Source organism: Hippichthys cyanospilos, chromosome 8, assembly GCF_059441005.1.
Source record: "Hippichthys cyanospilos isolate Australia breed blue-spotted pipefish chromosome 8, RoL_Hcya_1.0, whole genome shotgun sequence".
NCBI classification, from domain to species: domain Eukaryota; kingdom Metazoa; phylum Chordata; class Actinopteri; order Syngnathiformes; family Syngnathidae; genus Hippichthys; species Hippichthys cyanospilos.
In genome coordinates, this window is record NC_142376.1 from 9,495,998 (window position 1) to 9,518,528 (window position 22,531).

At 38.2% G+C, this 22,531-nt stretch overlaps 1 protein-coding gene across 2 annotated transcripts; it reads left to right on the forward strand.

The window, feature by feature from the left end:
• Positions 1-883: 883 nt before the first annotated feature.
• LOC148420091 (uncharacterized) lies at positions 884-19,180 on the forward strand. Of its 2 annotated transcripts, none has more exons than XR_015866293.1 (4): positions 884-1,393; positions 2,445-3,521; positions 14,919-14,976; positions 16,440-19,180. XR_015866293.1 is itself a non-coding variant. In XM_088420648.1 (4 exons), exons 1-4 carry the CDS (start codon positions 1,160-1,162, stop codon positions 16,453-16,455), a joined length of 1,374 nt encoding a protein of 457 aa, XP_088276774.1. In that variant the 5' UTR covers positions 884-1,159; the 3' UTR covers positions 16,456-19,180. The 2 variants fall into 2 exon arrangements, 1 of the variants encoding a protein (XP_088276774.1); XM_088420648.1 differs by having other exon boundaries at positions 2,445-3,510.
• Positions 19,181-22,531: the final 3,351 nt, after the last annotated feature.

The window sequence follows — 22,531 nt, forward strand, 5'->3', positions numbered from 1 at the left end:
TTCATTGTTATCCTCTTCCTGCACACATTCAAACTTTTGTTATTTTGTGTTTGTTTTATTTTTTGTATGTATTTGTTTGTTTGCTTTCTTTTTTTTTTTTTACTTGGGAGTTTTTGTTTTTGTTCCGTCTTTGGCATTCTGTCATTGTCAAATTTGTCTTTATGAATGCACTTTTGGGTTTTTGCTTGTGAGTCCTGTATTTTATTTTTTTTATTTGCAGTTGTGTTTTTTCTATAGCAATGTGTGTGCCCAGATCCCGATGACAAGATTGCAAATCGGGTCCGATAACATCATTTTCAGTTGATCAGAATCAGGGTAAAAGTACAGGGGCAAGAAAATTACATTGAATGATTTTTTTTTTCTTTTTTAGGTGCTAAAGTACACAGATATTGCCAAAAGATAAACAAAAAAAATATGTGTGCTAAACGCAACATGATTTTACGGACTATAGCTGGAAAACAAACAAAAAACACACACTAATAAACAGATCCAATGGAGGAACTTTAATTGTGTATAAATCGTTAGATTCTCAGTAGCTTATTCGAACTCGGGTGGGAAATAAGTAGTCGGAACAGCCCAATAATGTTTTCATTTTTGTTGTTGTTGGTGATCTTATTTGTTGAGTTTTTTTTCTGTACCGTATGTACTATGTAGCCTACATACAATACATGAATTGTGCACGTCAAGGAAATGGAAGAAATGCTGCTTGCACTTGTTGTACTGTTACATAAACGACACCAGATGGCGCACAAGGAGAGGCAGCAACAGTAGCGCATATAGCGACTTCCCGACATAAACGCACCGGCTCATCCTCGCTCTCTTTGCACCTGCAGCCTCCCCCTCGGGCGCTCCTCTTCTCTGCGCAACGGCGGCGGTTGGTGGACGCATGGAGACCTTAAGCACCTGGACAGAGACCTGCACCAACCGCCAAGCCGTTCGTGGTGCCTGGCTGAGAAAGACTAATGGTGCTGATACTATGGTATCACATATAGAGCGCGGTGTGGTTGACGGAGCCGCAGCCACCTGAATGACAGCGATTAAAATAAATAAAGAAGGGAGGGCTGGGGACCCCGATGCAGACTGGGTAAGAGTATAGTGTAGTCCTGTTCTCTAGAATTCTTTGGACAGTACTTTTTGGCCCTCGTCAGAGTTGTAAAGGATGGAGAAAAGCACAGCGCACAAGACGCAGCAGCCCAAAAGGGCAGACAGTCACGCGGACGACATTGCCAAGGTAACCGATGAGGAGCTGCTGCTTTGGGGCAAAGACGAGCTGGTGAGACGCTTGCGGAGGACCGAGGCAGAGAAGAGAGGCGTCATCGTGGAGCACGGGAACCTGATGCGGGAAGTGAACAGAAGGCTCCAGCAACACCTCAATGAGATCCGGAGTTTGAAGGTGAGATGGGATGGGGCTGAATAGGTAAAAAGGCTTATGGGCCAAGTATATTCATTATAAGTAAAATATAACATTGGATTGTGGAGAATCAGAGGCTTTTTTGTTGGAATATGGTATCTTTTTATAGATTACTATAATTTAAATTACTTTTTATTTCTCTTGCACACACAGTATGTTGTCACAGCTTGAAAGTATTCTCAAATTATTCCTGTTTTTATAATTATTTATTATGATGTCCAAGTTTTTTTTTTTTCCCTCCAAGAAACGTAGTCTGTATGATATTAATGAAGGAGTAGAATGAATCCCAGAGGCGTCACTAGGCTTTATGGGCAGGGTGGGGTGGATAAGCCCCCCTGAGATGCAAAGAATGTGAGTGGATGTAGCCCACTGGCATACAATTAATACCTAACAAGTAACAAAGACAAAGAAAATGCTTTATCAGCACTTTTGGACCAATTTAACAAGTACATGATACTATGTATAACTTATGTGTGCGTATGTGTGTGTGTGCGTGTGTGTGTGAGCGTGCATGCATGTTGTCACAGATGGGAGCTGGCTTAGCTATACAAAAGTACATATGCATTAATCCAATATTGAGCAAATTGCTCTAGGTCAAACTTGTTATGGAGTATCTGCTGCTCAATGCTAAAATGTTTTATAATGCTTTCTGATGTCACAAGATGTTAACCTATTGCCTGATTTAATGCATATCCTCCCATTGGTCTGACCTCAGTCATTCACCTCAAATTGAATATAAATATATACAGTATATATACAGTCCCAACCCACCCCCAAGACCATCACAATGGTGAACACAGCACGCACACTATTCGTTCCAAACTTGCGCAGTGGGCAGCTGTCCACGATCCAGGAGACTTGGAACCCAGTGGCTTTTGATCACAGACAACATTCATTGCCATTTGCCCACAGCTAAACAACCTTCACATTAAATACAACAACAACAAACAATTCTTCTGAGGAGCATGTAATTAATCACTCATTCTGATCTGTGTATGAGCTTCCCTTTCTTCTATCTGTGCCCGAAAACCAGGATGTGAACCAAAAACTGCAGGAAGATAACCAGGAGCTTCGAGACTTGTGCTGCTTCCTAGATGATGACCGTCAAAAAGGAAAACGGGTGACACGAGAGTGGCAGCGCCTGGGTCGCTACAGCAGTGGTCTGATGAGAAAAGAGGTGACTATCTATCTGCAGAAACTAAAGGAGCTGGAGCAACGGCAGAATGATGTTATGCGAGATAATTTGGAGCTGAAGGAGGTTTGCCTCATGCTCGAGGAGGAGCGGGCCGCAGCTACTGCTTTGGGGAGAGGCGGTAGTGGGCAAGAGGGCTCCGGCTGCAGGACTTCCATCGACAGTCAAAGCAGCCTGTCGCAGCTGGGGGGAGGGTTACCTACACCTGGTCTGCTGCGTGATGTTGGTGATGGGAGTAGCACCTCCAGTACAGGAAGCACTGACAGCCGTGATAACGCCCAGCACAAAGCTCCATCTTTGGGTTCCAGCCCGAGCCCTGGATCAAGATGTGCTCCCCTGGAACCGCCCAACAGACTGGCAGATATGTGCGATTCCACAGGCAGGAGGCATAGCTCCACTCCGGACTACCACACTTTTCCCCAGCCGTGCCGCCCACGAGGGGGGTCCCTCACCAATTTGGATCCTCCAGACTTTGGAGGACACAGTCCAGAAAAACATAAATCTCCCAAGAGACATCCATGCGACTCCCACCGCAAGACCTGCATCTCTGACCGACTTGCCCAGAAGCAGTTATTAATTTTAGGGCAAGTATCAACATCGTGTGGGAAGGGAATGGCCAAGTCCAGTCCGGAGTTGAGTCAAAGACACCGTCCAGATAACGCAATGGGGGCAAGTTGTAGGAGCCCTGAAGCGAAGAATGCAGTCATGGGAACACCCGAGCATCTAAGAAAAGGAAGAGTGATAGTGGGCAGTCCAGAGTCTATACGACACCACCATCACCATAAAGTCAATCCTGGGATGGAATACAGCAAGGGAGGAAATAGCGGAGGCTCGCCGAATCGGGGTGCGGTTCACAGAAGGGCTGCTGGAGAAGAGATGTCCCCACAACACCAGAGTCTGTACAACGGTAGGCACAGGGTAATATTCATTTGTCTTTAATTTCACAATTGAACCTTGTATGATGTTATTTTATTCTTTTGAATGGATGTTAGGCTAATTATTGCTGTGTTCGGGTCAGTGTACAGTGGAACCTGGACCCCGGATTTAAAGAGTGATGTGTGATGCTCAAAAGGAATGAATCTGATTCAGTCTCACAACTGATGGAAGGTCCATCAATTCATCAGTCCTGACTGGAAAATTGTGGGACTGACTCATACTTGTTGGACTCTGACAAAAAAAAAAAAAAAGGTATGCATTGTGTGTTAGCTCATGGAAGGAAAGACTGTCTGGCAACAATGTTGCGGCATATGTTGTCCCAACAAATAATTTTCCCAAGCAAATTATTTCCTTGCATTAATATAACCAGCCTAAACCAATAACACATTTGTATGCCGTTTTTCTTGATAAACCAAAGATATATTACCTTCTGAGCACCACAGGTACTCTTTAATGGACGGAAAATTCAAATGTGTTTGCTTCTGTTTCAATCAAAACATACTGTAAACACACGTACAGATTGTGCTGGTGTTGTCATAGACTTACAGTAGACCAGTGCCGGGTCATGCGGATTTCTATGTGAAGGTGGTCGATCAACTTTTTTTTCCACATACACATATACGAGGGGTGTATGAAAAGTTTTAAACATCGTGTGTAAGAAGCTTTGATGTATGTCCCAAACTAAAGAGTTCTTCTATTCTGGGATGAAAGCGCTTCAGTGCTGAAGTCAAATAAATGATGAAAAATCTTATACTGTATTCGTTAGTTTTTCTCATGCTTAAGAGTTTTCATGCACCTCTCATACATTTAAGTGTTAAGTGTATTTTTATCATGTACAAAGTAGGACTTCTGCTTTGACCCATCTCAGCAAAAATACACGGTTTCAGCACCAGGGGAGCAGTTTGAGTTATTGGGGATTGCTCAAGGAAAACACACTCCAGTATCAGTGATGTGCCCGTTTGCCTCGAGGGGTTGAATTGAACCGGAGAGATACAGTAGAGTAGTCTTAGAGTTTTCTGTGGGCACTGTGGCTTCCTCCCACACAAAAACATGCATGGCAGGTGTATTGCACATACTAAATTGCCCCGAGGTGTGATTGGGGGCGTGAACGGTTGTTGGTCTCTGTGTGCCCTGCAATTGGCTGGCAACCAGTTCAGGGTTTCCCCCCCGCCTACTACCCGAAGCCAGCTGGGATAGGCACCAGCAAGCCTGCAACCCTTGTGAGGACAAGCAGCTATAGAAAATGGATGGATGTTTGATAGCACTTTTTTTTTCCTGAGACAGATACCAGTGCGAGTAAGTTTGGAGTATTCACTGATCCATACTAGATAACAGCACCACTAATACTCTTGGTACACAAAATTTCCAACCAAAGAACAATGGCAGATGATTTAAAGACCTACCTATTCAAATGTATATTTGCATTTTTATGTTAAGAATTAAGAGAGGGTCCAATACTAGAATCAACTTTCATCAGTACCAAAACCTTGAAATATGGTGTTGGCCAGATATTTGGTAAAAAGAATCTATAATACTGTAATGACAGTCATTCATCTGTTGTTGTTTTCTTCTTTATCAGACAGTAATAAGGCTTATAAACGCTAAAATTTGAAAGCAAAAAAACTTTAAAATCTTAAAATTTCTAAATTCTAATCTGGCATGTTTTCTTTCGCCTTCTACAGTGTCTTCAGAGTGAAGAAGGCGAAAGAAAAAACGCCAAAATCTGTCAAGTTAGAACCTCTTAGACATTTTAAGATTTTAAGGTTTTTTGTTTAGAATTTTAAAGTTTTTAAGTCTTACTTCTGTCTGATAAAGAAGAAAACAACAACGGATTTTAAACTATAGACAGAATGAAGGTTGTTCAAGGACAGTCATTCATGTTTGTTCATTTGCTGTTTGAATCATTGAAATAATGTCATGTTCATGACTATTAGGATGGATGTTAAAACTAACCAAAAACATAGATTACTTAATTAATCAAAAAATAATCAACAAATTAATCGAATATTACTCAGAAACAATCACTTGTTGGAGCCATACACTGATTTTCTACACTGCAAGTTTGAACTATATTTCTCATTTGAAATTCAGTGATGGCAATTAAAACACTTTGTTTTTTTAAAAATTCAATTTATTGAATTGACAAAATAATCATTAGCTGCAGCCCCAGATGAAATTCTATTTGAATCATTTCGAAAAGCCTACGCTGGAAAATTTCAGAAGTCACGTTGAAATATAACTCTTCTGGTTGTAGAATTAGGAAGGTGAACTCAGAACTGTGAGGCGGATGTGCTAACTACTCGACAGCTGCGGGAGTGATTGTGAAAAGCCAATTACCAAGTTATTATTTTTTTTTTTAATTTTAGCTTGTCTGAACTTGATTAGGCTGAGAAGATTGTGGAAGCTGACTCTACGCCTTAGAGGATGCTTTATTAATTAGTTTTCTTCAAAAGGATCAATTCACACTTTAACTACAGTATTTACAAGAGTTTTAGGTTATTTTGATAACCTTAAATTCAAATACAAAGACAAAACTTATATTCTGTAAATACTGTAGATGCAGGTATTTCCATCTAAAAGTTAAACCAAAATTTATGTTTATAAGTAAAAGCCTGTACTATATTGTACTTTTATTTTATTATATAAATATATATGTAAATTTGCAGTCTATATAAATAACTGACAGGGGTGAGGGATCGCAAATAAATAATTTTCAATAATTTACTTCAGCCTTAGTATGTTTTCTTTCATACAAAATTGATAAGCCATTTGGCATTGCATTGGGGACATATAGCATGCGTGATTTAAAAAAAAAATCATTCATTTTGTATAATGTTGTTCTGCAGCATATGAGGAGGTAATCTAATTATGCAGTATTTTCGTTCTGGCTAACAACCCCCTCGATTCTTAATTTCATCAGAGTTTCAATTTAAGTGCTCTCAGTTTAAACATTTAAATGCTTCCCTAGTACTTCAAAAAAGAGATCCATTCCTTTTTTTTTTTTTGCACCAGGTTATGCTACCATAGGTTTTCTCCTTTCCAGGACTTAGTGTCTAAAATACAGTAAAAAGGACATCTGTTGTGTCGTGACGAGACAAAGTCATTTAAAGTCGTGTCACAGGCATAATTGTGGAAATCTGTGCTGTGTCTCCTGATGAAGTCACCAAGTTACAGCATGTAGAGATTAAAGAGAGCTGAACATAAATTGAGCCTTGGGGACAACTCTATTCAGTTCATAGCTCCTACATGAACATTCATTTGAACTTTCAGAAAATGTACTTTTGCTAAGGCAGGAATGAAACCAGGAAAAAAAGAAAAAATAAACTGTGATAAACAAAGGTCATTTTGCTCAATTGGGTCCAGCAATGGAAGCACTGATTGAATTACTGTATTCTATCTAGTCTTAAAAAAAAGAAAAAAGCCTTGACTTTAATCCTAGACATTATTAACCCATTCACTACCACTGACAGTGTTTAACGTCAAAAAAAACATTTGAACTTGCCACTGACGACCCCCAAATCCACTTTTAACTGGGCTGGCATCAAATGGGCTTACAGTTTCAAGTGCAATGCATTGTAAAATGTCATTTTTATTTAATTGTGATGATATGTTTGTCCTGTTGTTTCTGCCTGTGTGGATAAATGCTGCTTAAGAACGGAAAAAAGTCGTTGGGTTCCACACACAGAAACAAATCAGAGCAGAAGATTGCTGGTGCTAATTAAGAGTTGAACATTTTGATTGAGTGAAGCTTTCATGTAGAGATAATAAGACTTTGATTGCAAATGCACTGTTAGCTGTTTAGAGAGAAATCTTAGTTTTAACACAACCAATACATTTTCTAGATTCATTAGCATGTCTGGTATCTGCTTTTGTGAAATCACGTAAAAAAAGCAAGAATTTCAGGACAACTAACCTTCTATGTTTAGCCTCGCTGTTAGCTTGTTCTGAAGTTGAACTTTGGTCTCAATCAGCTGCGGATCAACTCGCTCACCTTCACCGCAGAACCAACACGGATATGACTTTTGTTACCATGACGACCACACATTGCAACGATGATGAGTGATCTGCTGCTTGCAGAAGCTTCAACCAAGACGCTGAAGGAAAAAAAGTGACATTTATAAACACTGTTAAAGAATGCATTGCATTTTCACTTATGGATTTTCTCACAAAGCAGCTAAATTGTCTTGGATGGAGACAGCTGAAAATGACATCACATGTACTCTGAGCTCAAGTAAAAAACAATCATAGCACAGCTTGAGAGTGTCACATGACCTAACAGAAAACAGGTGGAAAAAAGAAAAGCCTTGAGACATCAGCAGGTGCAATGCCATTTTCAGTCAGCAGCAAGTACCAATATGTGTTGTCAAAGATACTTTATAGTTGTAGAAATAGTTGTGCAAAATAATTATGAAATGTATATAGACAAAATATAACATTTTGACTGCTTAACCTGGGCTCAACAGAGGTGGGCATTTTACAAATTTTTGCTGGTCCGCCAGTTATTGTTATGTTCAGTTGGTATTTGTGTTGTTATTGATTTTTTTAATTGTCGTTTTGAGTTGTGGGGTTTTGATAATGTGTTCACGTTTTTGTTCCCCTCATGTCAGTGTCTCATCAGTGTGTTTGCACTTATCTGTCCATGTTAACCTGCTTTTCTTATTTTGGCCAATTGGCTCCCTGTTCCAATTGTGTTTTGTCCAGGTGCTCCTTGTTGTCTCGTCAGTTTTGAGTGTGTTTAGTTTCCCATTTCACTTCTTGTCGGGTCGTTGTCAAACTGTCGCTGTTGTTATGATGTTATAGTCCTGTGTTTTCAAGAGTTCTACTCAAGTCATTGGTAGTAAGTTTATTTCTGAGTTTTTTTTGTTAGTTACTTTATATGCGTTTTTTTATCTTTGATTTCTCTTTTGTCCTATTCATATTAAATTATTATTTTTTTGAGCGGAACTTGCCTCCCTTGCTTCCCTGTGTATTGGTCCACATCCCGACACCTCTCTCCCCATAATGCCACATTATAACAGTTATTATTTGTCGCTGCCCTGGGCCTACTTCCATCATTGTCATGCCGCCATTTTCTCAAGCCGAACTACACTGCCATCATCAGTCCATCGTGCCGTCATTACTTTGTCAGCAAGTGGAGGGCATTTTACAAATTTTTTACTGATTTATCAGTCAATGTTTGTCTGTAAAATGGGCATCCGTCAGTGATTGACTGACAGGATGCCCACCTGTTGAGTGATGGATATAAAGTTAAAAAAAAACAAAAAACTATTCTATACTTTTCTTTTTAGTTTCTTGTCATTGGTTGCAAAACGGGTGTCTATGAATGACGGACCCATGGACTCTCCGCCAAAGGTGACGCATGACCCACTTCTGCCTTTAATTAGTACAAATCATTTAGGTATGCATTTTGCTCAGAGGCGGTCCATCTAGACCAGGGGTAGGGAACACTGGCTCATCTAGAGCCGTATCCTGCCTATTTTCGAACTCTTTCGCTTTTAGCATATCGAATTCAAATAATCAGAATCATTATCAAGCTTCAAGAGGTTGCTGATGAGCTAATCATTTGAACCAGATGTGATTGAACAGGGAAACACTGAAACCAGGCAAGATACGGCTCTTCAGGAAGTAGAGTTCCCCACCCCTGATCTAGATCGATGGACTCCTCGTCGGGCTGTTACTGCTGACAGACATCAGTTTTGCCAATAAATGACGGAGGATGAGAAACCTAAAAAAGAGGGGGAACTAAGCATTAATCGAAAGTGGGTTTTAATTGGTCGTTGTAATCGTCAACAGCAGAATTGGGTAATCCGTCTGGGACTGGAAGATGTCGGATATTGCCCACAAAAGACGGACCAGTACAAATGCCCACTTCTGGTGGTGATGAAGTGATGACGGAAGTAAGGGTAAAATAAAATGACGGACTGACGGATTGATGATTGCAGTTAGGTTCGGCTTAAAAAAAAAGAATGGTGGATTGATGATGACAGAAGGGAGCCCAGAGTGAGAACGAATGATGACTGACGATTGAACAAACATCTGTAAAATGCCCACCTCTGGTGGGAACAAAGTGATGAAAGGTGTGTGGGTGAAATACAATGGCAGACAGATGGAGTGACCATGACCATTGGCCACCTCTTCTCTTTCAACAACCCAACGGTCGAGGAAGACGGCTGCCCCCCACAAATTTAGTCTCAGGTGTGCTTGAGGTTTCTTCTTTAATGAGATTTTTCTTTTCCTTGCCAAGTGCTTGCTTGTGTGATGTTAAGCTTGGTTCAGGTGATCATTTAATGAGTGGTGTGGCTCAATCAGACCATCTGTGAATTTCTCTGAGACAACTTCTAAGTGGTAATTTGGCTCAATATAAGTTGAATTGAAAATGTAGTTAACGTAGGTAATTCACACACACACACGCACTGTGGCATGGGCCAGCCATCTATTTCGACCATGTTCTCATTGGCTTTTCTGTCAGAAGGATCTGGTTGTCAGATCACAGCTTCTTCTTTCTTTTTGGAGGGGACTTTGAGTCCAGCACCCAGCTTCACACATTTTGTGATCCACTTTGGTCTGGCGGGCAAACTACTTCATCACTTTCATCAATTTTTCTTGTACCACTCCATGAAATTGTCCTTTTATTTAATTATGGTTTCTTAAAAGACTTTGACATTCTAAAAAAAAATTTAAAAAAAACTCTGGAGGTGCAGTGTTCTCTCGTTTCTCTTGATGGCTGCCTTATAAAAAGTACCTGCGATAAGTGAACTTCACAAAGTAGAGGTTGAGTTTTTTTGTTGTTGTTTATAATATGTATATGGTTTTTCGTAAATGCTTTTGGATTTATCATATTTGTTTTTTCTTCACAGTAGTAAACTGAAGGAACAGGTCAGCAAATAATATATTTTTTTCATACCCTAACACCAAAGGGCCTCTGTACACTATGCTACATCCTCCATACAATAATCTAATCTACCAACAGCAGAAGGCACATACTCGAGCAGACGTGACCATCACGACTTCAGCTTTGTTAGCAGTTTTGAAACAATGGATGATTTACATAATTGTGAGGTCATTCTACAGGACCAGCATACGTAAAGCCAGTTAAGGCCATATCTCACTGAGTGTTCAAAATTTCCCTACGAAAGGAAAAACTTTGCGAACACATTTGAAACCAAATGAAATGAAAGCCCGAAATTCGCCACATTTGCATGGATGTAGCTCACTGAGACACGAGCTTAAGATTTCCTAAAATGTGCTTACTACTACTCGTAATCTACTTTGGTTCTTGGAAAAACATCCTCAACTGTGAGGTGCTGCATGTAAATTGTCAAGAACAGTTCCTAAAACAAAAAAAAAATCTATTGCTAAGAAGAAGCTATGTTCTCTTCTCAAAAAGAATAAGGATATGGTACTATTTTTCATTCAAAGTGGTATGCAAGCAAGCAATAAGCAATGAATTTGCTACATCCTTGCGTAGGTACCCCGTTAATTGGAACGAAAAGCTGCTGGTTGAAAGAAACAAGTCTCAGGGAAAATAAATCAAACAGCAGAAAAGGGAAATGGAGACAGAGGAACATGACAACTTCTTCATATTTCATTAGCACACGTGCAGAGAAGATACAGGCAGAGTCAAGGCCATAGAGAAAGACGAGAGGTGTATAAATTGACAAAATGTTCGGTGGAATTGCTGTAGTGCATTCAGGTCTCAAATTCTGCAGTAGCAGGCAGGCTTAGTTCTGGCCCAGTACAGTCAGCAACAGAAGCAGTGGCAGCAGCAGTCAAATTGCAAGTAATTTTTACATCCACTCTTCTCATCAAGTCTTTTTTTCAATCTGTTTTCAAAGCAAATAAAGAAGCAAAATGCTGATTTGGCTGACGTTGGGCAAGAGGCATGGGCCACCTTGGATTAGTTGCCAGGAAACATACACAAACAACTTTTTCCACTGACATCAGCATTTATAGACAATTTGAAACCTTCATTTAAGCCAGTGTTTCTCAACTACATTTTGCCAGGACCACCGTAAAAATGAGAAAACTCCGCCCCAGTCTATGCACTGAATATAAATAAGATTATTATTGATGAAAATCGTTTAAGTATACCTACACATGTATCCTTTTTAACATTAACTACAGAAAAACGCAATATAAATCAACTTTCAACAACTGTTAATTATTTTTATCGTGTTTATATGGGTTATAGCTTAGTCTAAAACGAAAAAAAAGAAGCAAGTGCACCAAAGTGCCTGAAACTAAAAGAAAATGATGAAAATTATTACTTTATTGCAATTACATTCCGCATGACAAAAACAAAGCCTTTTTCCTGGGCTCATCTGCGCCTCCCCTGGCATCACCTCGCCAGGACACCTTGTTGGTGTCTAATTCATGTGTGGAAGTTAATAAACGATTAATATTTTTATCCACTAATTTCAACACACAATCAATCTTAGTAAATAACGCAAATAAATATAATATAGATTTTTGTTTTTTGGAGAATACTCAATTATTTGATGAATAATTGATTGGATATTTGATTTTAAAAGTATTCAATAGTGGCAACCCTAATGAAGATTTCATTTCCCTTCTGAAAATGCCTTTTTGTTGTACATTGTTTCTCATTTATCCATCATCTCCTTTGGGTGGTACATTTTTGCCAGCAGTAACCATAGTTGACACAGCCTTAATTAGGCCAACCGTAATCAAAATGCAGCATTTCAATGAGGGCAGATGCAACCAGTTTTTCTTTTGGACAGAAGCAGTTTACAGAGAAATTAAGAGCTTGTGTGATTTGTGATTTAGCTGTAAAGTCACTATTGACCTGGGAGCTAGCTTGATCATAAGATGGTCAATTACAATGAGATGAGAAGCGCATAAATAAAGGCAAGTCAGGTATATGAATATTAATGTCTCTAAACTTATTACATTACCCACAAGGTTAGCAAATGGCAATTTTTGCGGCCTTTTTTACATGGAGCTTTGTCTGCTAGTTTTTTTTTTTTGGGGCTTGGGTTTGTAATATAATTCCGTGTGTGCGCGTCTGTGTGTATAATCAGATGTCCTGTGTTAAGTACCGCCCTGCTAACTAGGCCAACAGCTGCTTCCCTGGTCATTTATCTCCAGTCAGCTTTGATGCCCCCTTTTTGTCCTTAGATTTCAACAAAGGGACACCTTGCAAAATGAATATGTTAATATATACACCATGACTATGATAGCCTGACCGAACGCACACATTTAGATGTTGTTGTAGGGATATGTATACAAAAACTCAAGTGCCCCGGTGAATGCTTGAAGGCTCCTTTACAGTATTAAAATGGTGTGAGGTTTTATAAGTGTCATCAGTGCAGTATTGGGGATTTTATACAGCATTCGGTCGAGCCACTGCTCTGTCCCTTTGGTGTTAGTCTTTGAAAGCCAGGGGATGTTAGTGATATTTGTGCCTGTGTGTACCCTCTTTGATGACAAATAACCCATCTCCAATTCACGATTCTCTATCCTTTGCTCGTTGTCTGAGCAAATAAAAATGCGGAACGTTTGAAAATAGGCACAGGAACTGTACACTTACAAACACCCTCTCATCCTTCATCCATCCACCCTTGTCCATCATTCTTGCTGACATGCACAGTGAGTGAAGTGAACCAGAGGACACAGTTGTGAATCAGCCCTAGGGCTTGGCTTTCAGTGTGTGTGCGTGCTGTTCTCGCTTTCCCTCTCTCTCTCTCTCTCTCTCTGTGTGTCTCTCTCTCTATCTCTCTGATAGCCTGGGCCGTTGGGATGCTGCTGGAGGTACAAGCAGGTCACTGTGTGAACGAGGGCATATTGAGTTTAGGAGAAGAAGAGAATAGATGCTTGGCGCTGCACACAGTTTCTGTATGTGTCATTTCACAATATGAACGTTCTTCTTTCTCTAACACACATGGCAAGGTCTGGTATTGTGACAGGAACAGTGATTGGACGAAACGCACATAGGTAGCTTAACTGTGATGCCCATGAAGCTTGTCACATGGTCGGGTTCATAACTGCGTTGAGATGAACAGACGATCTAAGAATAGCTGAGTGTTCCATCACGATCTGAATTTAGAAATAGGAAACCTTTTGAGGTTTCATTCTCTGCAATGGCCATTTGAAGTTTGGCAATTTTTGGAGAGGAGGTGTTGGATTGCCAAAATTAATACATTAATAACATTATCTAGCCATTTTTACCAGTTAAACAAAGGGCCCGGACGATTAGTCATCTGGATGATTAAATTGGCTGATTTTGGCTCTTCAAACATCTGCCAGACATAATTTGCCTGATTATTTTAACTTTTCACCTTTACCTCCAATAATTTACAGCAGTTGTATAGAAGTCACATTTGAGTCATCATTTATTACACATAAATCCACTTAATACTGTATAACCTTGTATCCTTAAAAATATAACATGAGCATTTTGAAAGTTTTTGATCAGCTCATTTTTGATCAGGTCATTCTGCATTCAAAACTAAGCAAATTTTGTTTTTGTTTTTTACAAATGATGAGCAATGCAAGGGAGTTGTGCAAAAAATAAGTGCTGAAAAAGACTAAATAAATTTTTACTTTAATATACTTTTTTAGTTAATCTACAGTTAACACATTCATTGCCATTCATGTGTTAACTCGTTTTTTTGTAATCCAACTGTTTAGTGCCCTTCAAGAGTTATGAGTAAATGAAATCTATACACAGTATGAGATCTTATATGGTCCCGAGATGCATCTTATTCATTTGTGTCCACAAGAGTGGACCTTTCTTATTGGTCTATATCTGTTAAGTTGTTTGCGCAACCCAACTGAGTCCTAGTGTGCTCATCAGAGGACATCCTTGCCTTTTCACTCTTGTGTGTTTAGGTAGGATGCAATAATCTTTGCATCAGTCAGTGGGTGGTTAGTATTGTTCCATTCCCCTTCAATGCAACTTAGATCTGTTAGTAGATTAAAAAACCTTTGTTTTTGTGGTTGGAATTGCTATCTTACCACACAGCTGCAATGGTTTTTAATGAAGAGGATGTGTGTTAGTTTAAAAATAAGATGTTTACAGCCTGACACAGACTGACACATCTATGGGATTGTCACCAAAGGAAAAGACAGGAAAGAAAGACCGGGAGGGAAAATTGCTGCCAGTGGCTGTCCAACTGTGACAGGAATCAAGGGGGATCGACAGAAAAAGAAAGTGTTTCATACGAACAACTGGAGCTACACGTTTCAATGTGTGTACCACGTGCCTGTGAGAAGGTCGGATTCACAGCCATTAAAAGACACTCTTCATATCCTTACTCCAATGATTGACATTTATGCAAATATGTCTACAGTCTGCTTTTACTCATGAATAATAATGTCATCAAGGCTGTCATTGATAATCTTGCTTTTTTTTTGCAGTTCTGATATCTGCTGGCTGCTGCACCAACTCCTGCAGGAGCGTAAAGCTTTGGGACAGGTAAGCCTTTTGTACAGGACCATTCAAAATGTTAGAAAACTCACAGGGTCTCAAACACATGAAGAGGTCAAGAAATTCAAGCTATTAAATATTAAAGCTGCGCAGCTTGGAGCTGAAAGTCATTTCAGGGTTATCTGGGCAAAAGCTGTCTAGAATCTAAACATTTGGGTTTGATTAACAATTATTTGTTTTCCAAATGAATCCATCATCTTCAAAATGTTGATGACTTAAGTAGTAATAAATAATTGAGGATTTTTGTAAATGAATGAATGTTTCCAAACTTTTGACTTTTAACTCTCTTGAACAAATACCACAAAAATTATGGATTTTAAGACAGATTGTACTTGTTTTTGTTGTTGTAATTAATTGTTATTTGTTCCTCGAAATGTGCTCAAATGAATATCAAAAGAATCCCCACCCCCACCCCTGATGACTTAGGAACTGAATAACTATCAAGCAATTAGTATGCAATTATTATTTCATTAGGCAGTTAGGTTCATTCAAAATACATTAGAGAGCTGAGTTTGGGAGTGCAAAAACAGGAATGAAAAGCACCCGTCCTTGATAGATTTGTTTCTATTTTCAAATACATTTATGAAACAATATTAATTTGTCTATTAAGGCCCTGAAGCAAAACTGTACAAAAATGAATATAATACTGTTACAGATCCTAAAGGCTTGGAATGCCAGATAGCAAAAAGATGTTGATTAAAGTGTATATTTGGCAATATCCTAATTGTTTTTGGACGGGGAGTGAGTTCCCTGTGATCTACAATTTTTGCTCCATCAAAATGAATTTGAGAAATCTATTTAGTTAATTAAGTTTTATAAGAAATACATTTCTAATATACGATTTGCTCCTGTTGACAATCTATATGTGACCAAGTATTTTGAGGCATCTTTATACTAAATTGTAAACTGACGATGTCAAACAGTTTTTATTAAAAAAAATAAAAAAATAAAAAAAAACAACAACAACTTGCTCATTAGCAGGTTACACTTTTACCTAACATTTTTATTCATCCATTTGGAGAATTGTTGTGGTCTGTTTACACACCAAACACAGGTTGGTAAAGTGATAGCTTCATTTTGATAGTAATATCAGGTTTCAACTTTTGTCATTTAAGAATTTAATATGATTAAACTTTAGAGAGTACAACATTTATGCCACCCTTTACTTTAACCCTCATCAACGAGTGTGTGTGGCGTGTGTGCATGTGTGCCACTATAAGAGGTCACCCTGGTGTGACTCTGGTTTTAATGCACTGACCGCTGGTGAGTGATGGTAAGAGGTTAATATTTAATGATGAAACATTTCCTAATGGCAGAATAAATCAGCCTCCATCTTTACCTCGGGAGTAAAGATCCTTGCATTCTGCTGACCAGGCACATTAGAAGCTCACAAGTCAAATGTTACATGCATGCATATGCAGTAATTGCACATTTTCCCCTGTGTCTTCCAGTTTTGATGGCGCCTGACCACGCATGCCTCTTGATCGGATGATGCCTGACAACACACACTCCAGAGAAAGAGAGTGGGAGAATGTTATTAGCACATGTATGGATGGAAGGACATATGGATCAATGCACAACTGAATGGTTAAATGGTCGTGGCATTCTTAATTAATCAGTGGAGGTTGAAGGAACAATTGCCCTAATGGCTGCTGCTGTCCAGATTTGTTAATCTTTTTTTTTTTTTAAACCTCCCTACATATGTGTTCCTACGCATATCATCATATTCCTACATGATAAGATAGGTAACGAGCTAATTTCTGGGAGAACACAGCGCCACAAGACATCGCCAACAAATGATAAAATACAATGCTTACAGTGTTGTGATAATGCCAGTGACTACGTTTATATTCAGTCAATATTTTGGTCATAATAGAAATTTGGTTTCTGAAACATTTGGAATAACTCGTTTCTTGGCATCGACGGAAAGAGTCACACATGTTGATCGTGAAACCCCGATTGAAACCGTGACGCAGGGGTACCGTCAAGACACAAATAGACGTCAATTCCACTTTTTACTTCCTCCCATCAATAAAACACATTATATTCATAGCACTCACCACACTAGCACTCACTCGCAGGCGGTTTGCTCCTCACTCCAAATGTGAGGTTCTGTGTTGCATCTGAGTCCACAAAAAAAAGTTTTATTTTTATCCAAATGAAAATTCAATATTCAATTTGAATTCTCTACAGGATATTGGAATACCAACAATACTCAACAGCCGCAGCTCTAGATTATGTTTTTTTTTTCTTGACAAACTGGGAGTATTTGGGTTTTGAAAGGGTGATTGGCTGCATGTAAACATAATCGGTCTAAGGATAGTGATTCACATAGCTAATTTGTACTCGCTGGCACAGGCAAATTCCCAGTCAATGCTCCATTCACAATTATCCTGGGATATACAAATTATTGGTCAAGGGAGATTGTAGACATACAGCACAGGTGTCAGGTCAAAACCTCGTCATATTTTGGGTAATTTCACTTTAATGAGTTAATGGGTGGATATTGGCATATTTAGTCTCAAATATTTGAAACGTAAACATTTGTTTTATAACTTCACACATATTTAAGATACAGAATAGAGTTGACTTAAATTTTGACTAAATTAGAAAACAAAGCACATTAAAATGATTTTTTTCTGCTAAATGTGGGTCCTGCAATTAAAGATATATCTAAATCTCTTTCATTTATAATCTTTTATAAAAGGTTTGGTTGTAATTACTAAGTGTGACTAAAGGAGATGTGGCATGTGGTACATTTTGCCAAGCGTCAAACCCAAAAGCTGGTACCAGTGCAACATGAAAAGAAACATTACTCGAATACAGATCAAATATCTTTTACATACTTTTGGAACAAAATAAGCTAACACAAATGCAAATGTGCAATACTTGGAGGCAGCAACGTGCGAGGTTCATGGCTGTTGAGACACTGACAGTCATATTTATAAAGTGCCAAATAAAGTAGTAAGGCCATCCTACAAGAAAAACGGGTAGGGAGGCAGGGGCAATCCACTAATTTTCTATTGTATTCTTTGAGCAAATCTATTAAATCTATTTGAATATATCTATTTGAAGATAAATGTTGACATTTGCAAAAACCGAGGAACAATTTTGAAATATATTGCCGAAACATAGCATTGATGTCTTTTTCACCTTCTCATTTACTTTGGGTGGAAGCGGGGCTAAAACAATGCCAGATGATGCAATCATCCCTCGGGTATGAGTCGTTCCTCCTTCGCTACAAACAAACACCATCACTGGCTCTTGTTCTTGACCTGTGTCAGCTATGCAGACAACTAAATTAGCATGGAATTATTTAGAACTTAGATTACGGCACCTGCCGTTAGCTCACCACCTGTGGTCCACAGAAGCAGTGGGTGAGGCTCTAGTACCATTGGTGTGTTATCCCAAAATTGGGAAGAAAATGATGATTCCAATAATTTGTGGTAATCTCTATTCATGCAGCATTTCAAAGTGATTTATGTTTTGACTAAAGCGCCACAACTTAGAATGATGTAAATTTTATTCTTTGTCAAGAGATTTATAACCTGCTAATACTGAGTATGTGGATTCCGAAAGACAGTTGTTTAAAATTAAGTATTTGTTGTAATTTGGGAATGGATTTCTATATTTTAATAAAATGTGATATACTATACAAGCAATACAAAATAAATTCATCTTCATTTTCAACCATGAACAAGTAGAATAACAGTATATAATCAAAACACCTGAGGAGTTCAGATGTTCAGATGTGGTGGTCAAGTAACAGACTGGAAATGAATATTAGCCTATTTAGTGAACACCAGCATGGCATATACACAAACATAGAAAAGCAATGAAATGATCCACTTCTGAAAAGTATGGAAAAAGAACCTTGGAAAAAAAAAAAACTATTTGTGGTATTATGTGAGATTTGTGACAGGAATCTCAGGTTCTGCAAGAGTTTCTTGTGGAAGTGATACATTTTAATGCCTAACAACACAGAAACAAAAACATGTGATTATATGTCCTTGCTATATAACTGTTTACCGTGTGTCTCATTTTCATTGAACATTAAACGGGCAGACCTATAATATCAGTAGTATTAGAATAATAAATCAACAATAGTACTGCAAATCTGTGTAATTTTATATATATAGTATACCATAAATTATTATTTTTGACTCCTCACTATAAAGTATTACCTATTATATCCAAAATTGTATGTAGAAACCAATAAAGATGATTTTACATAAAACATGAAGTTTACCTGTGTTATTTGTTTTTCATTAATTTGAATGAACAACTTATGAAGCTCACATTTATTAAAAAAGCTCACACTTATTAAAAAAAACACATTTATTAAAAAAAAAAAAAGGATGTATTGTATTACAGTTGCTCATATTGCTGTAAGAGAACAGTGTCAACAATCAAAGAAAAGTACCGGTAAAATGATAGTGTAAGTCAACAATATTGCTACAGGAACAGCAGTAAGAAGACAAAGCCTCCAAAATATTTTATGAGATTCATGTCTGCCTGCAGCTGGTGTGTGGGTGGAATATGTTGCTCTTGTACCCACAGTTATAACCAGAGGATGTTATGCTCCACATGACTGTTTTACATGAACAGATTCAATTCATTAACTATCACGAGAAGCTACAAAAGTACTCAATAAGATGCAAACCTCTGTTAATATGAGAAAACTGTGGCCTGCACACCGATACAAAGAACTCAGAAGAACAGTTTTGATATTTTTTTTAATATAATAAAACATGTCCTCCTGCCCAAGTTGAATTTATGAGAGAGCCGACAAGAACAAAAATAAATAAGTCCATTCCCATGAATATATGTGGGAAAAACTGAGTTATCAATAAGAGAGACTGGAGACAAAAACATAAACTGAGTCAAAACTAGACCTTTGCAAAAGAAGAAGTGATTTGCCTTTTCCAAGCTTAAATAAAAGAACTTGTCACAAAGGGTGTGGTTTACAAACTTACAAAAAGGAATCCACCCGCATCCAAGTAACTCAACTCTACCAACTGGGCAAGGATCTATAATTGATTATACAGAAGTTGTTCAACCAGCTCTGTTCCTTATCTGAACAGAATTGGCTCAATTAGCTCTGTGCTTGACTCCCCCACAACAAGCATGCTACCAAAATTCCAATACCGTCTTTCCACATCTTGACAATTACTACATTATTGATTACATGGCTTATTGTGTATAAATGAGATAATTTGTACATGTACCATCAAAAATCTTTTAGGATATGACCAACAACTGTAAAAAAAACAAACAACAAAAAAAAGTTAAATAAACCTGGGCATTTTGCTTCGTTGTGGGCGTGAACGCAGCCGATAAGCTTCACCATTAATCAAAGCGGCTCTTCTTATCGAGAAGAAAATGATGAGACAAAGTGCACTGTAAGCACGAGTTCCACGGATGATGTAAAGCTGACTGGGGAGACCTTTGACCCTGATCGTTCATTTCCCGTGTGTGGCATTGATCTGAGACGAGCTTGTAATGTGCCGTGGAGAAGAGCATGCTTCTTACAACAGTATACTGTATGTAATCCAGAAGAAATGCATTCCAGAAAGTGTGCTCCATAACTTCAGGAAACTTGTATCCTCTTTTGCTCCTACTGTATATGAGTGAATACACATTTTATTGTTTCAACAAATAATTAAAGATGAAATCAAGTCCAATTTTTTTAATGTTATATGTACCCCCCCTCCCCCCATTTGTCAAAACATGATATTTTGAATGATAATGTATTTGTGAAATAAATGCTTCTATAGTTGTTAGGGCAGCACTGTAGTGCATGTGGCTTACGCATCTGCTCAAGTTGCTGAGTTCAAATCTATGCCCGAGTCTTTCTGTAAAGACTGCATTTGGGAAATAATTCAAAATTTAGAGTCAAGATGAATTTCTTTATATTGAGATATTCATTTTCAATGACTAGAATGCAATTTTTCTAGTTAGTCTGTTTGGTCAAGAATGCTTGGCACATGAGGCTAATAAATAAACAAATCTCACAAATAAACTGCAGTACACATATCAACAACACATGATTAGATTTCCATACTTTTGAATTGTACTGTATACACAATGTATACTGTATATTCACAATTATATAAAAATTGTGCCTACACGCATGGCTGCCCCATCAATAAAAACTATAATATGCGTGTGTTTATGAAAATGAGCAGCTATTTTATTCATGCATGCAGCTGCTATTCATAGAGTTAAAAAAAAAAAAAAAGCTTGAACTTGGCTTGGTCGCTGTGAGAGAAATTCATACTACAAATATTTATTAGCTGGAAAGATGCCAAAATTTTGAATAGGAACCAACTAAGCAGTGCTTATCTGAAGAGTAAGCATGAATGCACCAACCTTTACATCTGATATGCGCTCTCTCTCTTACACTCAGTTTTTTTCTTGATCATAGCAAAACATATTACAGGCAATAAAATACCTTGCTTCACTGTTGGGCTGCCTTTGTTCTATTTTTGTGGGTTCACCATCTAGCTGTTGTTACAATAACATGATTTAGATGAACATTGAAGTTCATAAACTACTATAACAATTCGTAGTAATGTTTTACATGACAGCAATATGGTAAACAATTGCTCAATATATCGTAACTGGACTGTTTATGTAAAATATTCCCACAGGTCAATGCAAGTGATTTAGTTCAGTAAAAATAACAACAACAAAAAAAAAAACACAGGATATAGTGAATTTCCCTTTTAGGTGTGGTGTAAATGCTGAGCCTGAGACATATGTCACTGTGCTGCTGAGATATTGTAATGAAGATGCATAACCCTGGTGAAAACATTACTGTATATGGCAGCGATTCCATCCATCCATCGATCCGTCCATTTTCCGCACAGCTCATCCTATTCAGGCTCATGGGGAGAGGAAGCCCCTCAGCTGACTCCAAGCAAAAACCAAACCTCACTCTGAATTTGTTGCCAGTCGGTCACAGACGGATGGATGGATAGATGGATAGATGGATAGATAGATAGATAGATAGATAGATGGATGGATGGATGGATGGATGGATGGATGGATGGATGGATGGATGGATGGATGGATGGATGGGTGGGTGGGTGGGTGGATGGATGGATGGATGGATGGATGGATGGATGGATGGATGGATGGATGGATGGATGGATGGATAGATAGATAGATAGATAGATAGATAGATAGATAGATAGATAGATAGATAGATAGATAGATAGATAGATAGATAGATAGATAGATAGATAGATAGATAGATAGATAGATAGATAGATAGATAGATAGATAGATAGGATTTGTTTTGCAGAAAGTTAGCATTACCTAAGTTCTAAGTGGATGAAATATTTGCCCCAAACTGAAATAAATCACAAAATGGACAATGATACTCTAGTTTGGTCAGCAGCAATATTATCGGCACTCAGCAAAAACAAAAAAAATAGATGTACATAACAAACAGCTGACAAAGAAGAATGTATCCCTTATGTTGAACCATACTTGTTCACTCAAGATGTTAGTTTCTGCCATGCGGTATGGCCAGAAG

Excerpts from the sequence above, each read along its gene's own strand:
- LOC148420091 (XM_088420648.1), top strand. The coding sequence starts at position 1,160 with ATGGAGAAAAGCACAGCGCACAAGACGCAGCAGCCCAAAAGGGCAGAC. Across the intron at positions 1,394-2,444 it reads ATGAGATCCGGAGTTTGAAG|GATGTGAACCAAAAACTGCA; the intron begins GTGAGATGGGAT and ends CCCGAAAACCAG. Across the intron at positions 3,511-14,918 it reads ACACCAGAGTCTGTACAACG|TTCTGATATCTGCTGGCTGC; the intron begins GTAGGCACAGGG and ends TTTTTTTTGCAG.